The 24421-nt window shown below is 50.1% G+C and overlaps 1 protein-coding gene and 1 long non-coding RNA gene across 6 annotated transcripts in view; one reads left to right on the plus strand and one right to left on the minus strand.

Moving 5' to 3' along the window:
* The window catches only part of LOC146544201 (uncharacterized), a 39831-nt gene extending 35715 nt beyond the window's left edge, over nt 1-4116 (minus strand). Inside the window, exon 1 of the long non-coding RNA XR_014883316.1 lies at nt 1035-4116. This is a non-coding gene — a long non-coding RNA (uncharacterized LOC146544201). The remainder of the gene's footprint in view (nt 1-1034) is intronic.
* Nucleotides 14-24421, plus strand: part of WT1 (WT1 transcription factor) — a 33508-nt gene continuing 9100 nt past the window's right edge. For 4 of the 5 annotated variants that reach the window (XM_085223852.1, XM_085223851.1, XM_085223850.1 and 1 more), the window contains exons 1-6: nt 161-700; nt 4111-4233; nt 4312-4414; nt 8869-8946; nt 17834-17936; nt 19263-19413. In XM_085223852.1, coding sequence (XP_085079978.1) covers nt 310-700; nt 4111-4233; nt 4312-4414; nt 8869-8946; nt 17834-17936; nt 19263-19413 — 949 coding nt within the window. In that variant the 5' untranslated portion in view covers nt 161-309. Of the gene's footprint in view, nt 701-4110; nt 4234-4311; nt 4415-8868; nt 8947-17833; nt 17937-19262; nt 19414-24421 lie in introns of all 5 variants that reach the window. The other variant, XM_085223854.1, reaches the window with a different exon arrangement.

Raw genomic sequence — 24421 nt, forward strand, 5'->3', positions numbered from 1 at the left:
ACACACGGCCAGACACACGGCCGCGGCCGCACGGACACACGCGCACCCCGCCCTGCGCTGCGAGCGGGCGCGGCCCCGGAGGCGATCCTGGAGAACAACCTTTCCCTGTCGCTGCTGCCCGCTCCCGCCGGGCTGGACCCGGGGAGCTGCGTCGCGGAGCAAAACTCCCCCAAGGGGCTGAGCTCTCCGGCCTGGTGCCTGCAGCCGGAGCCGGCCTCCGGCCTGGCGGGCAGAGGCCAGGTGTCCTGGAATAAGTGCGGCCCGGGAGGAGACTGGCTGCCCGGCGGCAGGCAGAAGGTCTGCGAGCAGATGGGGTCCGACGTCCGGGACCTGAACGCGCTGCTGCCCTCCGTGCCCTCCCTACCGGGCAACAGCAACTGCGCCATGCCGGTGAGCAGCGCTGCGCAGTGGGCTCCCGTCCTGGACTTCCCCCCGGGGGCCTCCTACGGCTCGCTGGGGCCGCACTCCTTCATCAAGCAGGAACCCAGCTGGAACGGGTCGGACCCGCACGAGGAGCAGTATCTGAGCGCTTTCACCGTCCACTTCTCCGGGCAGTTCACGGGCACGGCCGGGGCCTGCCGCTACGGGCCCTTCGGCGCCCCGCCGCCCAGCCAGCCGCCCTCCAGCCAGGCCAGGATGTTCCCCAACGGGCCCTACCTGCCCAACTGCCTGGAGAGCCAGCAAGCCATCCGCAATCAGGGTAAGGGCGGCGTGCCAATCACCCGGCCTCGGGCTCGGCCCCGCGGGCGCCGCCGTAGCCTCGCCGGGCCGCGTTCGCCCCACGCACGGAGCCCGCGGCCGTCGTGCGGGGTTCGTCGGGCCGGTCCCTGCCGCAGCCCTGCCGCCGCCGCGCCCCCCCGGGCAGCTCCGGGAGCCGCGGGCGGCTCGCCGCGGAGCCATGGCCGGAGCAGCCTCCTCTCTTCTCGGAGCCGTACTCAGGCTGCAGATGGTCCCGACGCGGAGATGGGGCCGCCGCCCCGAGCCCGTTCCCTCCGCGAGCCGCGCACTGAAGGGGAGGGGGTAGAGTTGTTTACCTCCTCCTGAATATTCGGGCCGCTGTCCGCGCGGTGCTGCTCTCCAGGCGCTCGTCGGACCGACCTCAGGAGCGCCGGCTCCCCGGGCCGAGCCGCGCGCACCGGGAGGCTTCTGGTTCCCTCCCGGCGGCTCCGCGGCGGGGACGAGGCGGGCTGCGAGCGTCGCGGCCCCGCGGTTCGCGCTGCCCCCAGAAATTCGCGTGGGTGCGCGGCTAACGATCGGTCAGCCCCCGCCTACGGAACGGGGTTATCGCCTAATGGTTTTTCTTCCAGCGGCCGCAATGTAAACATCTGCCGGCGCTAAGGCGAGCAAGGAGGGAGAGCGCGGAGCTCTCGCTGGGGATCCCCGGGCTGCGCCTCGGGCTGCGCCTCCCGCCGCGCTCCATCCCCGCGCTGCCCGGCCCGGGGGAAGCTGCCCGGGTGCGGCGGGGAGGCCGTAGGAGCGGCCCGGAGCCGCGCTCTCGCAGCCGTCTTCACCGGAGAGGCTCGGGGCCGGCTCCGTGCTGCCGACGGGCGTTCTGCCCTTCCGCGGCTCGACAGCCAGCCTCGGGTCGCGGGCGTGGTGCTGCGGGTGGCGGGTCCGCCGGCGCCCGGCCGTTTCGGGGTGCCTTTGCTCCCGGGCGGGCGGCTAAGGAGGCGGACGGGGAAGGGAGAGGAGACCCGGGCACTGCCGGTCTGCCGTGTCGAAAAATTGGGAGCGGTGCGAGGGGCCCGCCAAGGCTGGGGAAGCTACGCAGCATCCCCGGAGGCGGCCGTCGCAGCACGGAGCCTCTGGCGTTGTTCGGACACCTGAAAGGATTTCAGATAGCTGAGACGGTTTTAATGGCCGAGCAGAAGTAATGACGAGAAGGGCGAGGGAATGAGCCTCGGCCTGTGCGGGTGGGTGAGCGGGTGTCCCCTGATTGCTGAGCCCCTCAAAGCGAAGGGGAGCCTTTAACGCTGAGAAGCGCGGCACCCGTCCTGTCCGCGGCCTTAGGCCCGGCAGGGCTCCGTGCGGGCGGCTCCGCAGCCGTCGTGCACACCGCTGTCCCCCCGAGGCGGCGGGCGGCAGCTCCCGCACTTGGTGAGCAGGTGTGTGCGTGGCCGTGCCCTGCTGCGGGGGGCAGAGCTCGGGCAGCGCGGCCCCTCCCTCTGCTCCGGCCCTGCCGGGTAGCGCTCCTTCCTTCGGCGAGCAGGAATTCGGCAAAGGGTTCTCGTTTTTCTATTCATTGATTGATTTATTCTCAGCGACGGATAAAACGTTCTTGTTTTCGTTTTCCTCAAGGTTGAACTCCCGGGCTTATAGCCTGTTCTTCCGACCGTGGGAAAGACGTTACCTTGGCTCTGCGATGACACTTCAGCCGAGTCCGGGCCGGGGCGTGGGGGTAGGGAGCGAGGCTTTGGAAGCCCAGCTTTCCCTTTCTGGTCCGCCTGTCTCCTTCACCCGGCTGGGCTCCTCCACAGCTGGAGTTCTCCGTCGGGCCCCGTGCTGCAGCAGCTGTATAGCTTTCAATTATTTTCAGCACGTTTTAATCGGGCCCGACTCTGATAACGGCCTAATTAAAGAGACCTCGCTATCGGCAGCTCGGTTCAGAACTCGGCTTTCTTATCACATTCCTGAAGCTTTGGGTCAGGCAGCACCGGAAAATGCGGCCAAAACATCGTTCTGCTCCGAGCTGCATTGTGAAGGTCACCAAAAGTCTGCGCCGGGCCAAAAGTAACGTAGAAAGTGTCAGTGTTTTCTGAAAGTAACAAAAAAAAAAAAAAAAAAAAAAGGCGGAGGGAAAAGGGGGAAAGGGAGTTGAAGGCTGAGCCTCTGCCCCGAGGGCCAAGGAAGAAGATAAGGAGCGAGAAGCAGCTGCGGGCCGGCAGCCCGCACGGTACCGCGCTGTCAGCGCCGCTCGCACTCGCCGGCGAAGGGCCGGGGGTCGGCACAAACCCGTCGCGAGGGTGAGGGCTATAAAGCCTTCGGATTTTTCCCCCTCCCCATCACTCCCTTAATTTCTCCTGCGCAGTTCTGCAGGTTGATTAAATCCCGTAATGCGGCCGGGTCCAATTTATTGTCTGCAGAGACAATCAACTGCGGAAGCGGCACGCGGTCCCTGCGTTACCCCTATGGGAGCAGCTCGGAAAGGCGCCTGTGGTTATCAGCCGGGCACCCGCGCCCCAAGGCAGAGGATCCCGCGGGGTGCCCGAGCGGAGGGAGCGGGCTGAGACACGGCACGGTGCGAGAGCGGCCGCTCGGGCCGGCCTCGTTTGTTTTCCCAGCCCGCGCCGGGCTTTCTGTTTTGTTTTGTTGGAAGAGTGACTTCGGAGCAGCTTGGTTCTGGGGGTAACTGCTGACGAGCCGAGAAGCTGCCGAGATAATATTACTTTGTAATTACTTTCTTAGCCGAAGTTGTTTAGCCAGCTCCAAGTCATTAATGAAAGTCGGTGTCCGAGCACCTGATTTACGGGCTCGCGGCGGCCCGGGGTCAGCAGAGGTGCTCGCGTTCCATCTGAATCTGCTCGGCGTAGGAAACCAAATCGGCTGTTTGTTATTTTGGAGAGCAATTTTCGCTGAAAGGAGGAGTTTTAGTTTTGCGTGTAACATTCTTCATTGCAGACTCTTCAGAAACTGCTCTTAAAAAAAAAAAAAAAAAAAAGATTAAAGGGTAACTTCTAAATTGGAAACGGCAGAGGAGTATACAGAGCAGATGGGAATCTTCCTCTTTAGGATGAGTAACAATTAATGAAAACATCCTTTTTATTACCGAAGCCGATCTGTTCTCTTGAAACGTGAACGAGACTTCCGACTTTCCGCCCTCCGGAGCGGGCTGCCCGCCTCGGCCCTCCCGCAGGGCCGCCCCCCGCACCCCGACGGCCCCGCACCCCGCGGGGTCACACGGCACCGCCCGGCGCCCGCAGCCCCGCCGAGTGCCCGTGCTGTGCCGGGGGAGCGGAGGCCGGGAGGCCCGTCGGCCGCGCCTCTCCGCCTGGTGCCCGGGCGCTGGGGCTGCCCCGGGGACGTCTCTCACCCGACGGCCGCGTGGAGCCGCAGTGCGGGGGGCCGGTGCGGGCCGGGCGGCCCCTGACCCCGCGGTGCTCTCTCCGGCAGGTTACGGCACCGTGGCCTTCGACGGGACTCCGAGTTACGGCCACACGCCGTCTCACCACGCCGCGCAGTTTACGAACCACTCTTTCAAACACGAGGACCCCATGAGCCAGCAGCCATCTCTAGGTAATGGCTCCCGGCCGGAGCGACGCGGGGCTGGGCGGCGGCCGCGGCACGGGCTAACCTGTCCCGCTTTCTCCGCAGGGGACCAGCAGTACTCGGTGCCCCCTCCGGTGTACGGCTGTCACACCCCCACGGACAGCTGCACGGGCAGCCAGGCCCTGCTCCTGCGGACCCCCTACAACAGGTACCTCCTCCTCGCCCCGTTCCCCTTCCCCTCGGTTCGCGCCGGCGTGTTGCACCAACGGCTTTCTATAGCACCGGGGAAAGAAGGTCGCGTCTGCCTTCCTCTTGAAACAAACAAACAAAACGACAGCAACAAAAAGGAAAATAGGATGCACGCGTTTAAGAAAGAAAAAAAACTGGCACTGGCCCCCCAGCTCCTGGCTGGTGCCGTTGCCGATCCAAGCATGCCCCAGAACATCCCTCGCTGCCCAAGGCCGAGTCCGGTGCCTGCAGCCCCCCGCTCTGCGGCCCCGCTCCGGTCCCACGGCGCAGCCTGCGCTCGGCACGGCCCGGCCGGGCAGAGGAGGGAGGGGAGGGCAGGGCAGGGCAGGGCCGGGCCGGCGGTGCGGGTGCGCGCAGAGCGTGTGAGGGGTCGGGTGGGCGCTCGGGCGGTTGTACGGCAGTTCCCTGAAAGGTTTCGGCTCCACTCCCTGGAGCGGAGAGGACCGGACCGCAAAGAGGCGATTTTTTGAGAACGGGGCAATACGAGGGCAAAGCTTCGGATTTCCTTGCTGGGAGGAAAGCATATGTGGAGTTTTGCTCCCGTGAACAGAAGGCCCGCTGCAATCGCGGCTTCCCTTCTTTCTTGGTGTGGCGTGGGGGCTGGGCGTGCCTCTCGCAGTTTTACAACGTGTTTAGTGAGAAGTTCCCCAAAATTTATTCTTCAACTTTTTGTGAACTTGGAGCCGGTCCCGTATCTCGGAGTTGCTAAGTAACTGCGGCACACAAAACAATATCCCTGAGCGAAGGAAGCCGCAGCGGCTCCTCTCATAGGGCGGCTCTATCGCCTCTGATTAATCAGCACTGGAAGCGGGACAACACAATTCTGTCACTTCCAGAAGCCGCTTCGCTAACGAACGTGAGTTGACGTCAAGGGAAGGAGGGAATGAGGTAATGAAGGAAGGAAAGAAGCCTATCCAGAGAGATTAGCGTGCAGAATAATCGGCGGAGAGAGCTCCTGGCCGAGGCGACCGAAGCGGCCCCCCTGGCGGGGCCGTCTATAAATAGGCTTTGCGGGGAGCCCTCGGAGGGCCGCCAGCCCCTTTGCGGGGTTTCTCTGCCCTCGGCGGGTCGGCTGCTCCGCCGCTCTGCGCCGCTCTGCTCCGCTCTGCGCTTTGGCCACCGGCTCCGAGCGAAGTGAAGGCTGCAGCTCTTCCCTCGAGGGGGGTCCTTCGGGAGAGCCGGGGCGAAACCTGCCCGACTCCTGCCGTTGCCCCGGCGAGCAGCTCCGGTTCTTCCGAAGGGTCTGCCAAGCACGATCCGAAGGGTTCTTTTTCTCCTGTTCCACCGAAGTGGGCTTTCCTACGTGTAGTGGGGTGAGCCCGATCCCAGGACGTGTGAGCTCGGCAGGAACGGCCGCTTGTGCCGAGGGCTCGCGGCGGCAGCCAGCAGGGATGCGTGGGGCAGCCCGTGGGTCGGGGCACAGCCCGCTCCGTGCCGAGGGGCGGCCCCTAGCACGCGTCCCGCTTCAGCATCGCGCCCAGAACAGGTGGCTGAGGCCGAGCACCCCTTGTCCTCACTCCCACGGGCTCAGAGGCGTCCGGAGAAAAACGATTTTCCTTGCACTCAGGAGTTTTGCTAGGAGGTGCCGCCGGGTACCGTGCAGAGATGAGCCTGCCTCGCTGGCCGCGTATCCGGCTGCCTGAAAACCAGCCGCCCTCTTTTTGCCCGACGCTGATTTGACGGAACCCGTATTACCGTCTGTAAGCCTGTTTTCACCTCGTGCGCGTCTGCGCGGCTTCAGGCTGAGTCCCGCGGTGCCGGCGCTCCTTGCGGCCCGTGCCCGTAGAGCGGGCGCTGCCGGCCGCCTTTAGCCGCGGAACGGGGCGGCGTGGCCGAGTGCGGGAGCTCGGCGTAGCGGGACGTCGCTTCTTTCCCCGCACCGTGTGTCCCGCACCTCCCGTGGTGCTCGGCACGAGGCGAGCTGCGGCGAGGCTACCGAGCCTGCCGCGGAGGGCACGCCGACCCCCGCCCCGGCCGAGCCTTCGGCCCTGCTCGGTCCTACGCCCTCCCGCCGGGTCCCGTCGGGCTCGGTCCGAGCGGGCGGGTGACCGCGGGGCGGCTTTTGCCCGGGCCGCAGCCGGGCACGGGGCGGTGACGTGGGGATGTGAACTTTTCTACCTCGCGCTGCTCGATGTAGTAAACATGCCCGATGTTGAAAATTTACTGTGAGTCACACTTACAAAGACTTTAAAAGTGGAGGAGTCTCGGTTCAGATTATAGCTCTCTCTGTGCAGAGGTCAAGAACTCGGTAATACCGCGGTGCAGGCCAAAACAAACTCTATATGATCTACTACTGGTTTCCTTTTAAGTTCCCTTTTTGCTCAGCGTGGACTTCCTTTTATTCCACTCCAACTTACATTAATCCCGTTGTAGAAACGTTCCCCCCTTCCTCTCCTTTCTCTTTAAAAGAATCTCCTAATGAAAATAAGTTATATTTAGCTTCTCCTTTGTGGCCGTTTGGAGGGCCAACGATTCCGACCGGAGTCAATGCAGGCACGTCCCCAGGGACCCGCTTCCCTTCTCCCAACCCAAGCCTCATTCGAAGCAGAGACGTTGCCTAGGGCCGCTATCTCCACGTCCATAACGAGCAGCGCCGACGCGTGAACGGGGCCGAGGGACGTCCCGCACTCCGTCACGCGTCGGAAGCGACGTGCTCCATCCTTCGGCGATGCTCCCGGTTTCCCTCCGCAGCCCACGGCGTGCCCGAAGGCTGCGCGGCCCCGGCCCCAGCTCTCCGCCTGCCCCCTCGGGGCCGTCCGGGTCCGGCACCAACTACCGGGCGGCTCCGAAGCCCGTCCCGCCGGGCTGCCGTCGGGGCTGCGAGGCGGGGAGCGGAGCGCGGCCGGGAACCGGGAACCGGGAGGGGGCCGAAGGGCGGCTGGGGGCGGAACGGCGGGCTGCGGCTCGGTCCGGGGTTCTGGGTTTGGACGCTGTCACCCGACGGCGGCGTGCGGTACGGTGGCTGCTGGCGGGTGACAAGATGAATAAGTGTATTGCTTTATGAAAAAGCAAAGGAGGGGAAAAAGTGGATATCGTGGGGGAGGCTCTTATAAATGAACTGTCAAGGGAAAGAAAGTTAAAGGGAAATCTCCTGCTGTAAATGCATCGGGCGGGCACTTCTAATAAAAATCAGGGTCCTGGAGGAATTAATTACGGCAGCATTACAGGAAGAATTCGTGGAATTGCAAAACGTAGTTGGCACAGACCAGCACGAGCTGCTATTGCAAATGGGGAAACTGCAGGAGAGTTTAACAATCCCCGAGCTGATATGCGGGACATTGTAGTAGCATAATAGCAGTTCAGACACAGTAATGAATAATAGCGTCCGGTGATGCTGACAAATGGTACCGCGCATACTTCGAGATTGAAGTCACTTAATTTGTTTTTATATGCAAAAGCTTCCCACTGGAATCTGACTTTTTTAGGTCTTTTCTACCTGCCAGGCAGAAAAAAGAAGAAGAAGAAAGAAAGCCCTCTTTAGTAAAAGGACGAGAGAAACTCGCTGCCCGAGCGCGGCGAATCCCGGCGCGATTAATCAGCCCCGACGCGCCTTATTGCGAACGCCCGTTCCCCACCCGCCATCCATCGCGGCGCCCGGCGGAGGAGCCGCTCCGTCCCGCAGCCCTCCCGGGACCCTCGGCTCGGCTCCGCCTCCCGCTCAGCCCCGCGCCGCGCCGCGAGCCGAGCCGTGCCCGCTCCGAAGGAGCCGCGGGTGCCGCCGTCGCTGCCGGTTCCCAGCGCGCCGCAGCGAGCGGGCAGACATCAGACGTCCCAGCGCGTTCCCGTGGCGAGCTTAGTTTATCGCCCAGCCACTCCATTTTTCTTCTGCCTGTCAAGCCCCTAGATGTTGTGCCATCCATCACGAGTCACGATAGCTGTTTCACTCCATTAAGCACGTGATCTTTTACACTCCCGGTTTAAACAGTTAACAGATTTGCCTTTTTAAAACAAATAATCTCCTTTGTTAGCCCGCGGGTCTCTATTCTTTCCATTAATTTAAATGTGCCGATATCGGATGTGACTTTTCTGCAAGGGGAAAAGCTTCGTGTCTCAGCTTCCAGCCAGGCACTGACTTACAGGCTTGTAGGTTACAAGGGACCCCTTCCCTTCCCTTCTCCCTTCCCTTCCCTTCCCTTCCCTTCCCTTCCCTTCCCTTCCCTTCCCTTCCCTTCCCTTCCCTTCCCTTCCCTTCCTCCTTCCCTTCCCTTCCCTTCCCTTCCCTTCCCTTCCCTTCCCTTCCCCTCTCCTCCTTTTCCCGAGGCACAAATGATTACATCGATAAGACACGTTGCATAAATAAATATGTTACTGTTTTTAGATCTAAAGACGATAACGAAATGTTGCTATTTAGACGAGTCGGTGCTATACCGATGGCGGCGCATTTGGTTCTAATTCTGGCTATTTCCACCGCAGTGACAATTTATACCAAATGACATCACAGCTGGAATGCATGACGTGGAACCAGATGAACTTGGGATCCACGCTGAAGGGGTAAGGCGCTGCGCTCTCGTCTAACCTTTCGCCCGGAGCGGTCGCGTTAGGCAGCCGACGTCCCGTTTGATTTTACGGCCGGGCTCCGGTGCAGGGCACGAGCAGCGGCCGCAGGCTGCCGGCACCCCTCGAGCCGAGCTCCCCGGGCAGCCCGCCGCCCTCCCGAAGGGCCGCCCCGGCCGCCCCTTCCTACCGCCCCTCTTCCCTTTCCCTCCCTTCGCCGGGCCCTGCGTCCTGTGTCCCGGCCCGCCGCCTCCCGGCTTCCTTCCTCCCGGCCATTGTCGCCCTCCCACCTGCGGGGAAGAGGCTCCGGCCCGCCTCCCCCGCGGGGCTTCCTGCCGCCGGCCGCGCAGGAAGGCCCCGAGGCGCCGCGGGGCCCCGCCGGGGCTGCACAGCTCTGCGGCCCGTGCCCGGTGCCCGGCGGCGCTCCCGTGGGCCGGCCGTACCCCGAGGGAGCCTCGGGTGGGGAGAGGGGAGGGGAGGGGAAGGGAGGGGAGGGGAGGGGAGGGGAGGGGAGGGGAGGGCCGCTCGGCCGGTGAGCGAAAGAGCCGCCTTTGGATCCTAGTCGAGGTAGAGCCGAAGGCTGCCTGCTGCGCCCCGAGTAGTGGAAACTTCCCTCCTGAGGGTTGGTATCGCCGACCTGCTTTGAGACGTTCCCGGTGCCTAAGCGCGTGCTGGCAGTCTCACTTGAGCAGCAAGAGGAATATAGAAAATACCACGTACATCTGTGCTTTCATGTAGTTGCCCACGAGTGCTGAAGCCTTGGTTGGGATCGACTTAGTCCGTACAGAACAGTATGAAGCAGCAGCATGAAGGAAACAACATCCTGGAGCTGCTGCTGGCTCGCTCACAAAGGGTGCTGGAAGGCTGTGGGGACAGATAATAGCGTAGTAACCCATGTGTATTGGAGTGACCTGAACTGAGGCTGAGGGGATCTGCCAAGGACATCTCTTGTGTTTAAGAAGATCCCCAGACTGTGCACAGTTCAGTGCCTTTGCTGCCGATTCTTTCTTTTTAAAGCTTATTTCCTACATTTATTTTCCGCAACTCTTAGTGATTTCCTCTTTAATCTGAGCACTTTTAAAGATCAGTCATTGCAATATTAGACACTGTTTTGTCTCCTCTGATGAAAATATCCTGCAAAATGGAGTAACGCATCAACCTTGACTGAGGTCCAAGTTATTAAAGCAAGGAAGAGGCTATTCTTTGGGGAACTCAGCGAAGAAAAAAAAAAAGACACAATAGAAATATTGAAGGAGTACTGAGCAAAATAAATGGCTTTTTACTTGTCCCAAGTCAGACTGTTAGCAGTGTAAAGTATGTGACCTAGAATGCATGAAGGAGGGAAAGAGAAGAGAAGAGAAGAGAAGAGAAGAGAAGAGAAGAGAAGAGAAGAGAAGAGAAGAAGAGAAAAGAAAAGAAAAGAAAAGAAAAGAAAAGAAAAGAAAAGAAAAGAAAAGAAAAGAAAAGAAAAGAAAAGAAAAGAAATCATGATGAATGATCTATGGTAAAACAAAGCTGAGAGTTTTGGTGTAGGCCAAGGTTGTAGAATCTGTGGAAAATCAGTGCTAGACATAGCCTCATCTCTGGTAATATGAGCCAAAATAGTTATCTGTCTTTTCTGGCCGAGAGTTACAATACACAGCACCTCCAAGCTCATTTGCCATGAACATAAGGTATTCTTCCCAAGATTTACATCTTCAAAATATATGAACTGTTCATAAGCGATTCCCAGGCGTTTAGTATTTCAGATGCTTTTCTCAACCTTGTAATTGAAGAATTTTGGAATCAGTCTTTCTGTTGAAATACAGAGCTTCTAGATTCTGTCCAACGATGACAGTCCTTGTTTAGCTCCTTGCCTTGGGTTCTTCCCAGCACTTCTTCCTGGCTCAGCTAAGGCTCGTGTGCGTTGTAATCAGGAAGAAAACATTACCAGTCAGTTCTGCAAGTAGTTAGAGCTCTGTGATCATCTGAAACTCAGGTATACTTGACAGTAGACCAGTTCAGTAGGTTGTTCTCAGGGTTCAGGATGAGTTTATTAATGCCCTGGAGTGAAGTGGTTGCCATGTAGTTTATGTAGAGATAGTTAGCAGCTTGTGTCCTTAACTCGTGAAGCAGTTTTTCTGGAAGCATTCTGCTTTTAGCTGTTTGCTAGTATCTGATCAATCAGCTGTGTAATCTCACTTCCAAGTAAAAGTTTGCAGGCCATGAATACTGCCAGGTGGTCAAAGCTGGGTCCTTTCCACTCATCATGACTATCGTTCCTGTTGAGCCGTGAGAAGGACAGAAGCTTCTTCGTTTCTGTGGGTTCTAGTCTCTGGTGCCATCAGTGTGTTAAGGAATGGCAGAAGGCACGGCCTGAGCATCAAGGGGGATGGAGCAAAGTGCCTTTCCTGGTGCTGCTAGCCGGTGCAGAGAGAAACACGAGGTGAGCAGAGGAGTTGTCTTCTGACAGCGCAGCAATGTGAAAGGGTGGCAAGTGAAAGGAAGAGGTGCACGCAGGGAAATGGGTGGAAATGTTGCAGTCAGACCGCTCCAGAATATGGAGTTGGGTCCTGAATGTTAAATTCTGGACATTTATGCCTGTTGGTAAGCCAAAAGGATGGGCCTAAATAAGCATCTATTCAAGGAGCTGTTCCTCGAGAAGATGGCAGCCCCCTGCTGCTGCTGTATAGTCCAAGTGACTTGAATTTTAGGTTTGGAATGCCATTAGGGTTGAGTTGTGCTTGGAAATCACGTGAAGTCCTCAAGTGAGGGAAGAACAGTCCACATGCGCTAACTCGTGAGCTAACATTTTAGTTATGTGTTGCCCATCCAGAGACTTCCCTGCCATTCTTGGTCTCTGAGCAGAAGAGAGGGCTGTCACCTTCTCTGCAGGAGTTGCCACATAAATGGGCAATTTCAGGGATCTGAAGGGAAAGCTTCAAGGTTAATGCAGTGAGTGTCACTGTTTGCTGATGGTGTTCTGTGGTACTTGGTTGGGAGGCTAGGACCTGGTTGGTACTGCTGCAAGAAAGCTGTGGGTCCTCAGATCCCAGATGTCTCAGACTGGATGTCAAAAATCTTTTGGACACTTTTTCCATCAGCTTCTGCCCTTGTATTACTTTTTTACTTGTACAGCATGGAAAATCCTATTGCCCTTCATAATATTATTGTAAAGGCAGTCCTCACAACTTTAAAATCCTCTGATATTGTGGCATATTCTGTGTAAAAGGGGCATAGAAGTAATTTATACGGAGCAGGAAATGATATGGCATGATAGGCAACAATAGGCACATACCCAATGACAAGGCTTTGTAGAAATATTGCCTGGTTTTATCTTCAGCTGCTTGAATGAGAGCTGTAAGCCATATTTCTGACATTAACCTGAAGTCATATATAAAGCCAGACAAATGCAGTGGCTTTTTTTTAACCTTTTGCTTCTGCTTGTGTTTTAAATGGTCAGCGTGTTTGAAGGGCTTTTGTACACATTCTGCTTGCTCATGTCCACTGGGAGGAAAATTAGCGATGATCTTTGTAGAATGCTACTAAAACTGCATCTAAAACAAGACAGGGAAAACTTACTTTGTCTAGGAGTGAATTGTGAAGGTTTTTCTGTTTCCTATAACGGTATTATTAGAAAATATGGAGGTGTAAAACTTACTACTCAGGGTCAGTTCTGCAGTCAACATGAATTTGAGATGGACAGTGACCCACTGTCTGTAGCACTCGGTTTTCCCTTTCCCACTGATAGCTGAGGGTCTCATTTTGAAGGGAAGTGCTGGGTGAAATCCTGGTTCTACTGCAGTCAAAGTAAAAAAACAAAACAAAACAAAAAACAACTCTGAACTGCTGAAGGCAGTGAGAGTAGGGTGCCCTGAAGTCCAGTGCCTTCCTCTCCAGCTGGTTTTCTCATTGAAGATGGCAGAATGGCTGCAGTGTGTGAAATAACGTTTTTGTGATGTTCATTGCCTTGGAAAGTACAGCTAAAAATGCAGCTTTACAGTCCACACTCCGTGCTGGTGTTAGACACAAAACAGGCAGACACATGATCTCCTATATAACTAATCAGAATCTTTTTGCTGTCTCCATACGTATTTTTCCCAGGGTGCTAGGATGGTAAATATTTTAGCAGAGGGAATTAACTCTACTTCTCTTCCTTTATGTTCTGTTATCAACGGGACAAGCCCACACCCTCACTTCGCCTCATTTTTGGCTCTGTTTCTAAACCCTAAAATTCCTGTTCTTGCATTGAAACACAATTAAATTGAGGCTTAATGTGGTGCCTGCTTTATGTAATCTTGCTTTCTGGCTTTTTTTATTCTTCCAACTCTGAATCTCATGAATCAATTTGTATTCGTGTTTTCATCTGAAATTTTCTAACTCTTCTCAGTGTGCCCTAAAGCTTCCCTTTTTTGGTTCATGAAATAATAGTAAAAAGCTTGACTCTACAGATTAAGCTGTAAATGGCTTATACATTAGACAGACAATTTCAGTTTAACAAAGTAAAAATGGTGTGAGAGAGAAATTGCAGCTTGCTTATTTTTTTTTAAATATTCAGATTAGAATGTCATCTTTTATGAGTTTTTTTTATAACCACTTAGATTGATATAACTCTCTAAAGCTGCTCTGTTTTTCATCACACATTCTCATCAGTAAAACCTTCATTTTTATTAATCTTTGTACGATCTGTACAACTTTGGGATGAATCATTTAAAAGAGCTACTCTCCGGGTGCCGGGGATGCGCTGGGCTGAGGGTAAATGCAGGCCCTTCCAAGGATCTGCAACACTGTTGCTTGCTTAGCCTTTCGCCTTGCAAGTATCAAGTCTTTGTTGCCCAGTTATCTGGAGCTGCGTTGTATGGATATGTTTCCAGGTCTGTTTCTGGCTGCCTAGAACCGGAGGACAAAATACCGAGTCGTCGTTTCACCAGCTAACGTGGTGAATTGCAAATACTTGTAGTCCAGTTCTGCCCGTGTCCTGTTCCCATTGAAGTTCAAGGGAATTGTGTATTTGCAAGCAAAGGCAGAGACACACTGTGAAGTCAAGTCCTTCAGTCTTTACTCAAACAGAAATTCCTGACAGGCCAGTTTGGCTGCATCCAGCCTTACTTAGCTCTTGAGTCCTTTTAGGACTTGTGGAGGCACTGGTCTAGAGTCTCTCCCAAATGTAGCTAAGCCTTACTAGGCTTTTTTTCCTTTTCCTCCCACTGCCCGTGCCCTGATTACCCCCCTGGCCTCAGCTGAATCTCTCCAGCTCAGCCCCTGGAGCTTTGGCCATGCTACCAGCCGTGCTCGGGGGGCACAACCTGGGGCGTGGGGGGCATTGCCTGAGCAGCCCACCTGTGGGAAGGAACGTGGGCCTGCTGGAGAAGCCTCTCTCTCTTGAGGTGTCAGTGTTTATCTGCCCTGAACTCTCTCTGCTCATCTGAACAGCATGGCATCATCTCTAATGTGTCATCTTTTTAATTCACAGTGCAGATGCTGTTAGAGGATCTGAAATGTACATTGCTTTGGTGAAGGTCTGGAATGTTACCTGTCCGGAGAGTGTACTGGGACAATTTTTTGTTATTATTTGTATAGATCTTAGGACCTACGTGTGTGAGGTATTTTCTGTTTGTCTGACAGGAAAAGTTAAAAGCTGAGGGATCTCCTACCCTCTGAAGATTCTCATTTACTCGATGTACTGGAGACATACATCCATCAGTTACTTGCATCGTTCATATGCAGTCATTATCTTTTGTAGGCAGTAGACGTTTGAGTTTCAGCAGTGTATTCAGGAGATTGATATTTTCTGTTGGAGCTTTTATTTTAGTATATAAGCTACAAGCATTATAAAGCAAGCCTGCTGTGTGAAGCATGACATATGTTTTGTGGCATACATCGTGGGTACAGAGCAAAAAAATCTTCCTTCACAGTAAGGTTACTACTGACGGAAGGTGAAGTTCAAGAAAACAGTGGTGGGGACTGGTTTTGAACCCTCCCGCCTTCAGCATTCGTGTTTCTCCATTCATCAGGAGGAGCAGTCACTGTTAATTTCTATCTCCACAAAGAACAGATTATTCCATAGTGAATAAATATCACCTTAAGCACCAAATCTCACTGTCTTGCAGTTATCATCTTATGACCAACCAGCCAGCGCTGATGAGATGGGAACCATGATTCCTGCTTGCTAAACGTTTCTCAAAGAGAGCTGTTTAAATAGATGGCTCTTCACCTCTTAGTGTTCCGTGAGTCAAGAAGCTCTGAAAAGTTTTTATCTCCTAAGTGTAGCAGTTTTGTGTAAAGCTATAATGAAGTATAATTAGAAATAATGGGAGGAAATACGAAAAAGGCTGAATGTTGAGGAAGCCATCCCAAACATGCAATGAAAACTGAGGTGGAGCACATCCAGAGGATAACTCTCACTCATAGAGTCACTCTTGAGGGCACAGGCAGGCTCTTTGTTCTGCTTCTTATTCTTGGGAGGAGTTACTTCAGAACCAAATGTTTTTTGCAGAAGCATTCAACACTGGAAGTTGGAAAATGTGAATTTGGAGGGGAAGTGAGGTTGTGTTTGGTGCCATAACATTTTACTGTATATTCCTGTTCCTCCTTTAAAGTTTCAGCTCTGCAAATTCTTCTTATCTGAGTTGGCGTCTCAGTTGGTAGCACAGGAATGGAGTGAGAGCACACACAGCTACTCACAGGGTAACTAGAGCTGGAGTTCATATTTAGCTTTTATTTCTTGACACGTTACAGATCAGAGATAGCTTCTACTGCAGGAATTCCTCCTTACTAATGCACATTCTCATCAAATTTCTGTGTTAATTTGTGATTACCATGAGTATCATGCATGATGGGCTTGGTACTTTTCACCTTGTTTTTATCAATTATAGGCTTTGCTGCTCTTTGAAAGGGTGGATAACAGCAGGACAAGGGGAAATGGTTTGAAGTTGAGGGAGGGCAGATTGAGGTTGGGTGTCAGGGGGAAGTTCTTTACTGAGAGAGCGGTGAGGTGCTGGAACAGCTGCCCAGAGAGTCTGTGGATCCCCGTCCATCCCTGGAGGTGTTCAAGGCCAGCTTGGATGGGGCCCTGGGCAGCCTGGGCTGATATGAAATGGGGAGGTTGGTGGCCCTGCCTGTGGTGGGGGGTTGGAGCTTTGTGATCCCTGCGGTCCCTTCCAACCCTGGCCATTCTGTGCTTCTGTAAAAGGAGAGGAAAATTCAGTGCTGGTGGGAAATGGGAATTGTGTAAATGTTATTTGTATTATGGAACAAAAGGCCGCATCTGGACCCTGAGCAGAGAGGAGTTTTGTTAGAAATGGTGTCTAGAGAAGTGTTTAATGCATCTAAATCAGCTAACAGTATATTCCTTTCTCTTATTACTAAAGATAATATTGCAGATCAAAGATACTTCATTGCCAGCACCCAAAGGCAGATTTCATTATAATCACCTGGTTGGCACCTAAAATTGAAACAAGCAGAATGTGCTTTCCTAGAAAGTGCAGCCTTTTTGAGCAGCCAGGTGGAGCCAGGATTTGAACCTAGTGTTTGAAGCAGCAGAGGACTTGAACTAGAGGAACACATGTGCCAGGTGGCAGCCTGCAGGCTGCTAAGTGGAGGAATAACAAGGAATGTGACCCACGTGCTGGAGTAACAGCAGTTCACAAGTAGTGCTCCCTTCCTCTTTAGCAAAGTTCACAAACTGTTGAAACATCTCCCGCATTCCAGTTCCACTGGCTGTTCTGCAAATCACTTAAGAGGTTTAAAACTTCCTTGTAATTCTACTCTGCACATGAACTTTGAGTGAAGAGAAAGGAAGGCACAGTGAAACGAGAGCCTGGGCCTCAGGGACCCCTTAAAATTGCTATTGCAAGCATTTGGCAAAGACTGGGATAACATCCTATGTATCCATCTTTGTCCCTAGCTCCGTGCCCTTGGGCTTTGTTCTGGGCTTTCTAATTTCTAGTGCAGTGTGAAATATGAACATTTACCAGTGTCCATTAATACATGTGGCAACGTCCACACTAATCTAACACACTCTTTTAAAGTATGTTTATATTATTGTAACATGAAGAAAGTCACGAGCAGGAAAAAAACAACCAACCTGCAGTATTCCTAGTGTTCTAGACAGAAGAGTGTAAGATTATGAAAAATAAACATAAATAGATAAATATGTGGCTGATTCGCCCTGAAAACACAGCATAAGTTACACATTTTTAAAATTGTCATGATGCTGCGTAAGGAATCCCAATAATGTACAGTTTTTTTCTTTTTTTTTTAAATAAAGGGTTAATTTGTAGTGCATCCTGCAGGCTGATATGTGGGATAAATAGTTTGGACACTGATTTGTAATCTCTGTTTATGAGTACATGACTGCTGTTCTTATAAATGTCATCACTTTCTTGGTAGTATCTGGTAATATCTGAGTCATGAAGTGCTGACAAAAATCCACTGCACTTAATGTGAAACTTGAAGCATTTTGCTCATTCCAAAAGATATTAGCAATTGCCAGCCCCACGTTTAGCTGATAAATAATGTGTACATGCGCACACGACACAGTTATGCTGCTATGTGGATTTTTCCCCCTTACCTAGAATCTTTGTGGAAACACATCAGAGTTCAAATCGTGAAGTGTTTTTTTTTTCTTTTTTCTTCTTCTTCCTTTTTTTTTTTTTTTTTCCTGGACTGTCTTAGGGGATGCTAACAGTTGTGTGTTTGGAGTCTGTGCACCGTGCCATAAGGGAGCAGGTCCACGTGAAGGTGGAGCAGGCTTCCTTCGGCGAATTCCACTTGAGCTTGGATATCCTGCCTATGAAAACAAACTCTGCATATGTTATCACCAAGCTAAGAAATTAAACCTCTCACGTGGAGCAAAGAACTGAAAAATATTTCATTTCTCCATTATTCCTTTCTTTATTTGCAGCCATACGACAGGATATGAAAATGAGAACCACAGTGCTCCCATGTTATACAGCTGTGGGGCCCAGTACAGAATACACACCCATGGAGTTTTTAGAGGCATACAAGTGAGTATGGTAGGGCGTTATTCACAGGGAAGTAACGCTGCTGCCTGTTTGTAATGTTCACTTACTACCTTGCTAGTATTTATAAATTCAACTTTGATTTGAGTTTCCCTGTGGCACCGAGAAGTGGTTGACATTAAGTGACTTCACTGAAAACACTGAAGTATCATGTAAGATTTCTTTCTGACACAGTCATTTAAAATTGTTTATTTCTAAAAGATACTTGTGAGGCAGTGTTTCTTACCGGCTGCTCCAGATGGTCCAAAATAGATACAGCTTGCAACTTCTAGCTCCAGCCACTTTGGCCATGTGGAACTTGTGTTACAGTGGACGAAGTCTGACAAATGTGTAAGAAGGTGCTAGATGACATTTTGCTTTTAAGCATTTCCAAAGCTTTACTAATTCAAACACATCTCCTTAAAACAAAAATAATATAAGAAGTGATTGTTTCCTAATGACTAGAGAGAACATTTGGAAGGAATTTTTTACTCATGGAAGTGAATTTCCTCTTTTTCTCAAACGGTTATATCATCAATAAACACCACTGTAAAAGATACAGCTTCTTAAAACCAATGGAAAAATCACCACATAACATTTGCCTCTTATGTGTTGCTCTTTCTGTGTAATCAGCGTAGATGGAAGTTTTCAGATGGCATTTTTTTCTCCTTCTTCTGTTCTGTATTGGTTTCACAAGTCACTATTCAGTAGCAAACTCTCAGAAACAGGTTTGTGAGCCAGCTTTTTGCCCAGTAAATAAAAGTAAGCAGCTGGCGTGCTTATGGGAGCTCACTGTGTCAGGAGGAGAAGATGGTCTTTGGTGGAACATTTGGTGGATGATGGCCAAAACTCACTGAAGCCAATCTGTTCAACAGCTCCACCAGTTTTTCTTGTTTGATTTTTTAACAATCTGTATTAACCCAATACATTTATTTGCCTGCACCTTAATTTCATATGGATATTTAATGTACTACAGTGTTACTTTGGCTAATGCTCTTATCTGTGTGGCGGTATATACTTAAAACTATTTCTTATGCCAGTCAGTCTTACTGCAATATCTGAGGGCAGAATATTTAATCTTGCATATAAATATTAATGGGATAATTTTGAGTTCACTGTTTCACCTTCATACAATTTTAATGCTCTGGAAATAACAGCTTAAGATACACTAATGTTGTATTTCATTGGAATGTGGAATAAGTTACGGTTTGCGGTGTGCTGTATTTAAGCATCTCTTGTCTTGGAGAAGTGCCTCTGACTGTTTGCCTTTCGGTTTGCTGAGCACGAGCTTGTGAACGTTCCCATCACATTAGCAAGTGTGTGCCATTGTAGGATGTGCGCCGAGTGCCAGGCGTGGCTCCGACCATCGTGCGGTCAGCAAGCGAGACAAATGAGAAACGTCCCTTCATGTGCGCCTACCCCGGCTGCAACAAGCGATACTTCAAGCTGTCCCATTTACAGATGCACAGCAGAAAGCACACTGGTAAGTGATGCCATCGAATGGCACACGTCGTGTTACGGGGGGCAGGGGGATTTTAAAACAGCTTAGAAATGTTCCGGCAGACTCTATTGGTTGAGGGGTGTCTGTGCTCTGTCATCGGGGCAGCCCCTCTTTTGGATGCAGAAATCTGGGCATCCACGGAAGTAAAACACAGAGCAGTGCTGACAGCAAGTAGATCACCTGCCTCCCTCTCTTACTGTTACAGGGCAGCATTCAGGACTGTGAATTTTATTTTTAATTTTTAAATTTAGAAGCATCAAAGCTTGTTCCAAACTTTAAGTGTTGTTAACTATGAAGAAGTTTCTTCTGCAAGAGCAAGTGAGACATTTACTATAATCTCATCCCCCTGTACAAACTTGTCTGGTTGGGGTCAGATGCAGGGATTGGCAAAGGAGCGTAATTGCTGTGGGGTCATCCCATGGAGAGTTGAGCTAGAAGCCAGTAATTTGTATGGTAAGATCCGAGTTCTCTCCGAATTCAGGCCATTCAGTTTGCATCTGAAAATGAAATAAAATGCCTTGCTGTACCCTGCAAAAGATTAAAAGGGACTGTTTCCCCTACGTAAAGTTTTATAGTGTTGAAAATATGTAACGATAGCTTTAGATATGCTCCTTATGCATGTTTTTGTTGCTCATCACATCTCTATTCAGACAGCTTTTCTGTGCTAATTAGAAACCTGTGAATAAAATCTGTAAATATGGATGTTGAGTCAACATTGACAGAAGGTCAAAAGGATGAAACAAACAACTGTTAAGACTTAGCAGATCGACAGATATTTCATTAAAAAATAGTTGCACACTTTTCCTTTGGATATCATATGCTGACATGAGTTACTTGCATTTAACAATGACAGGTAAGAAGTGAACATTACAAAGCATTTCTTATTTCTGAGTATGCAAGTCATAAAATATACTGACAGAGATCTTCAGTTTTGCTAAAATTATAGATATAATTTAGATTGCAAGTGGAATTTTGTCTTTAGAACCAAAGGTCTACAGAAGTGCTATTATATTTTCTGTAAATAAATTTGAAACAGAAAATAATTTGGAGATCTTTTGGGGTGCATTAACAGCAGTATTTTTCTTGAGTATTCCTAAACAGTTCTGAATCCTTCTCATAATCACAACTTCTTTCATTCCTAGGTTGATTTACTCTTTACCTTAGCGATAACAATCGTTCTGTTTCTGTATTTTATTCCAGTTAGTTGCTTGGCTTTCCCAGTATTATTTCTGGATGCCCCCACAGGAACTTCTGCTTACATCTTTTTTTTTTTTTTTTAATTATTATTATTCTTAAACTAAAGGGGATATCCAGCATTATATAATCTAGCTGTGTAGAGTCACAATAGCCCCAGACAAGATAGGGAATAGGATTGAAACAGCCTAGCATCCCTAGAGAGGCTTCTTCCCTTGTATTTGAGGTCATAAGCAGCCCTTCCTTCTCCTTTGGTTTATGCTATAGTGGAACAGAAGAGAGAAAAACGTTTTTTTTTCCCCTCAGACATCTCTTCTTTACAGATGTACCCAGATCCTTCTGCCATTATATTGTGTTATGTTGATAATAAAACTTGTTTTTTCTCCATCTAACCTTTGCAAGTTGCTTTCTGTAAGTGGTGAGTTTGACACCCAGATTTGTCTTTGCTGATAGAAATGTCGCGATAGATAACACCATGTGAACTTCCAAGGTTGCTTGGAGCTAAAGAGAGGAAGCAAGGGGGAATTGCACTGCTGGTGAGAGTGTTGCTTGGGTAATTGGTTAAACTGTGTGGCTGAGGCATTCAGGTTTAGGATTAGAAAGGAGTTTGTCCCTTTGTCAGACTGGCAGGGACACTTAGGTTTCCATCCTCCAGCTTGTTGCATGAGCACCGACCATTTCCTATAACTATTATCTGGAAATTTTACTTAAATTCCCAGCTGCTTGTAGATACCTAAGACATGATGCCCTTCACTTCTTGTATCTTCTTGTAGGCTGTTATTCCTAGCTTTTCTCAGTGCTTTGTGAACTATATGTGTGGGAGGATGTGGAGTGGATAGACCTAACACTTCTGAGTTAACACATCTTGTTGGCTGCGTGGCACAGTGGAAGGTGTGGATTTGGTGCCCATGTGGTCAGTCCCGTGCTCTTCTGGGCAGCTGAACTGACTGTTTGTGGTGTAGAGCCATTTCCAGCCCTCTAGGTAACTTCGTGTCTTTCTTTATCTGACCCTGATCTGTGGCTGCCTCTTGTGGAAAACCTCATCATCAAAAGAACGTGCGGCAATGGCACGAGGCTGCACCAGGAGATTCAAACTGGGCATTAGGAAATGTTTCCTTACCGTGAGGCTGGTCAGACACTGGAACAGGCTTCCTAGCAAGGTGCTTGGTGCCCCGTGCCTGTCGGTGTTCAAGGGGCATTTGGATGAGATGCTGTAACCTTTGGTTAGCACTGAAAGGGTCAGGCAGCTGGACTTGGTGATACTAGAAGTGCCCTTCCTGCAGAGCTGTTGTCTCCAAGAGCAGATCAGTCACTGCTATGAGCAATGTGTGTGTTTTGTTGGTAGCAGTTACGATTGCTACAGCTCACACTTATCATCTTGGTGTTCTCCACATCTTTGGTTTTATGCGAGGGGATATCTTCAGTGACCAGTGTGATTAAGATGAAGCTGCTGGTATATGTTGATAATTATAATTAAGATGAGGCCGCTGGCATATGTTGATAATTATGTAGCTGTCTCCTAGGCTCTCGTGTCACTTTTCTGCCTGTAACACAACAAACTCCATTCCATACCACTGCTCTGGAGTTCACTGCAAAGTATAGAAATTGGGTTTGCTGGAATCAGCATGCTCACTTAGATGGAAAGAAGCTGGCGAACGTATTGCCTGGTACATACCACATCTTCTTCCACTCTGGCGCTTTAACGGGGAATCCTGACGAGCCATTTTGAGGTTAGAGAACTGTCAGATAGTAGTTCAAGTGGAGGATTGTTTGTTTGGGATACCACTTTACGGCCAATATTTTTTACTCCTTTACTCACAGGATTTTACTCATCCTCCCGTAAGGTGGTCCTGTACTCACTCATGGGTTTGAAGCCCTTCCCACCTTTCTTAGTATAGTGGTAGGTCAGTTTTTTAACTATGGACACACAATGTGAAAACAAGCTGTTACATATACCTGATATTGGAAAAACAGTTTATATCATTATGAAATAATGTTCACTTTTGCTTATCTTTTTGTTTTCCGTCATAAATATTTGCAGAGAACTTGGCTCAGCAGATCTTCCATTCACTGGTTGCAGTATTGCAAAATCAAACAGGGCCCTGCCACACAGAATTGGTTTCTGTAACCTGTTTTTACCACTAGTGACAAACAGTATTTTTGTAGAGAAAATACCCTCTGCCTTTTTGCTGGGGATATTCTTCAGCCTACATGTGCTCAACTGCAGGTATCAGTTTCTACAATGAAGTATGACAATGTGTAATTAAAAAAGTAAATACTTGATGTGGCAGGGGATAGCTATTGGAAGTGAATTTCTGAGGCCCTGGGCAGCACAAATAATGCAGATAAGTAACCAATTTCTTGCTAATCATCTCAGAACAATTTCTTTGCTTTGACTAACAAAATATCTTTTCTTCATGGCAAGTGTGACCACGCTGCTAAATGCCTTACAGTCGTTACTGCAGTTCATCATTACAGCACCTTTGACTGACAGAGCTCTATCTTCTCTGTAAGCAGAAGATAAGTGGGTGCTGTTGTGCTTCAGCTGGGAACTACACAGACCCCTAAAGTATCCAGTGCAGTAACTTATAGGATAGCACTTTCTGTCAGTGTTGCTTTGAAATAATGAAATAATCCCATTTCTGTGAGATGAAATAAGTTTATTTATGTGTTTAAAATATGAGATCTGTTTTTGCAAACGTCATGAGATTGTCTCACACCTGAGCTCTGGTGTGAAAATGACAGAAAACATTACCTATACTAAATAGAAAAACAAAAGTTTTCTGAGTTTGCTAAAGCAAACTGTGTTGAACAGAAACACAGTGGCGTGGTAAAGCTGTGATGATGGGGATTGTGCTTGTTTGATTAGTAGGGTGTAGAAGAAAAGCAGCTGAAGTTGGTGAAGTGAGTATAGACAAGCTTTCAGATACTCATTAAGACTTGCTGTCTTTTGTTTCAAAATTGGCCTCCTCTTCCCTTGTTCTCTGGTTAGCAACAAGCTTCTGCTCTTGCTGTGTGCCTTAATGACATGAAATGATTATGAATATTTGTGCAACTACTGCAGCAGTAGAATTTCTGCTTTCCCATGTGTCTGTGCAAATTAATTTGCAGCAGAGATGTGCACACTTCCTCTAGGTTGAGTCAACCCGCTTTGAGCAAGAAGGTTTGTTTTATTCAGTGTATTTATTGCCATGAATGCAAAGGCTGATTCAAACTTGTTCTGTGATGACTGAGCTTATTTTTTTCTAAATATCTTTCTGAATAGCATTCCAGCACTGCTATCCCATCCATCCTCTCATTATGCACAAAGTTTAGCCTTTTTCGTTGCCCTCTTTCAGTAATAAAATGTAAGTAATCGTGGGATCCTTCGAGTCACAGGTGAAAGGACTGGTGAAGCTCCATCTTCTCCTGTTTTGTTTTGAAATTGTATATGGTCACATAGGAAGGTGACAGTATTACGGGATATTTTTTGTACATTGAGAGGCTCGAGCCTTTTACTGGGGGGGCTGTAATAGGGTGAGGGAAACAAGACACTGGTCTAACCCCTTTCTGCATAGTGACCTCATGGGGCACCAGCGGATTTCTAACATGGGACAACTCGGTGATTCTGTTTTAGTAAAACTGACAGAAATTAACTGCTATGTTTCAGCTGGCTTCAGCAGGCTTCTTTCTTGACACTAGTTGGCATGGAAGATGTAGAAGGAAAGAGAAGTTAGGCTTTCTGGCCAAATATTGTGTTGCCTTTTGTTTATTTACTGTTTATTTTCTATAGCATCAGTGTTATTTCTGTGTAAGC

The sequence above is a fragment of the Meleagris gallopavo genome, chromosome 5 (genome assembly GCF_905368555.1).
Source record: "Meleagris gallopavo chromosome 5, MGAL_WU_HG_1.1, whole genome shotgun sequence".
NCBI lineage: Eukaryota > Metazoa > Chordata > Aves > Galliformes > Phasianidae > Meleagris > Meleagris gallopavo.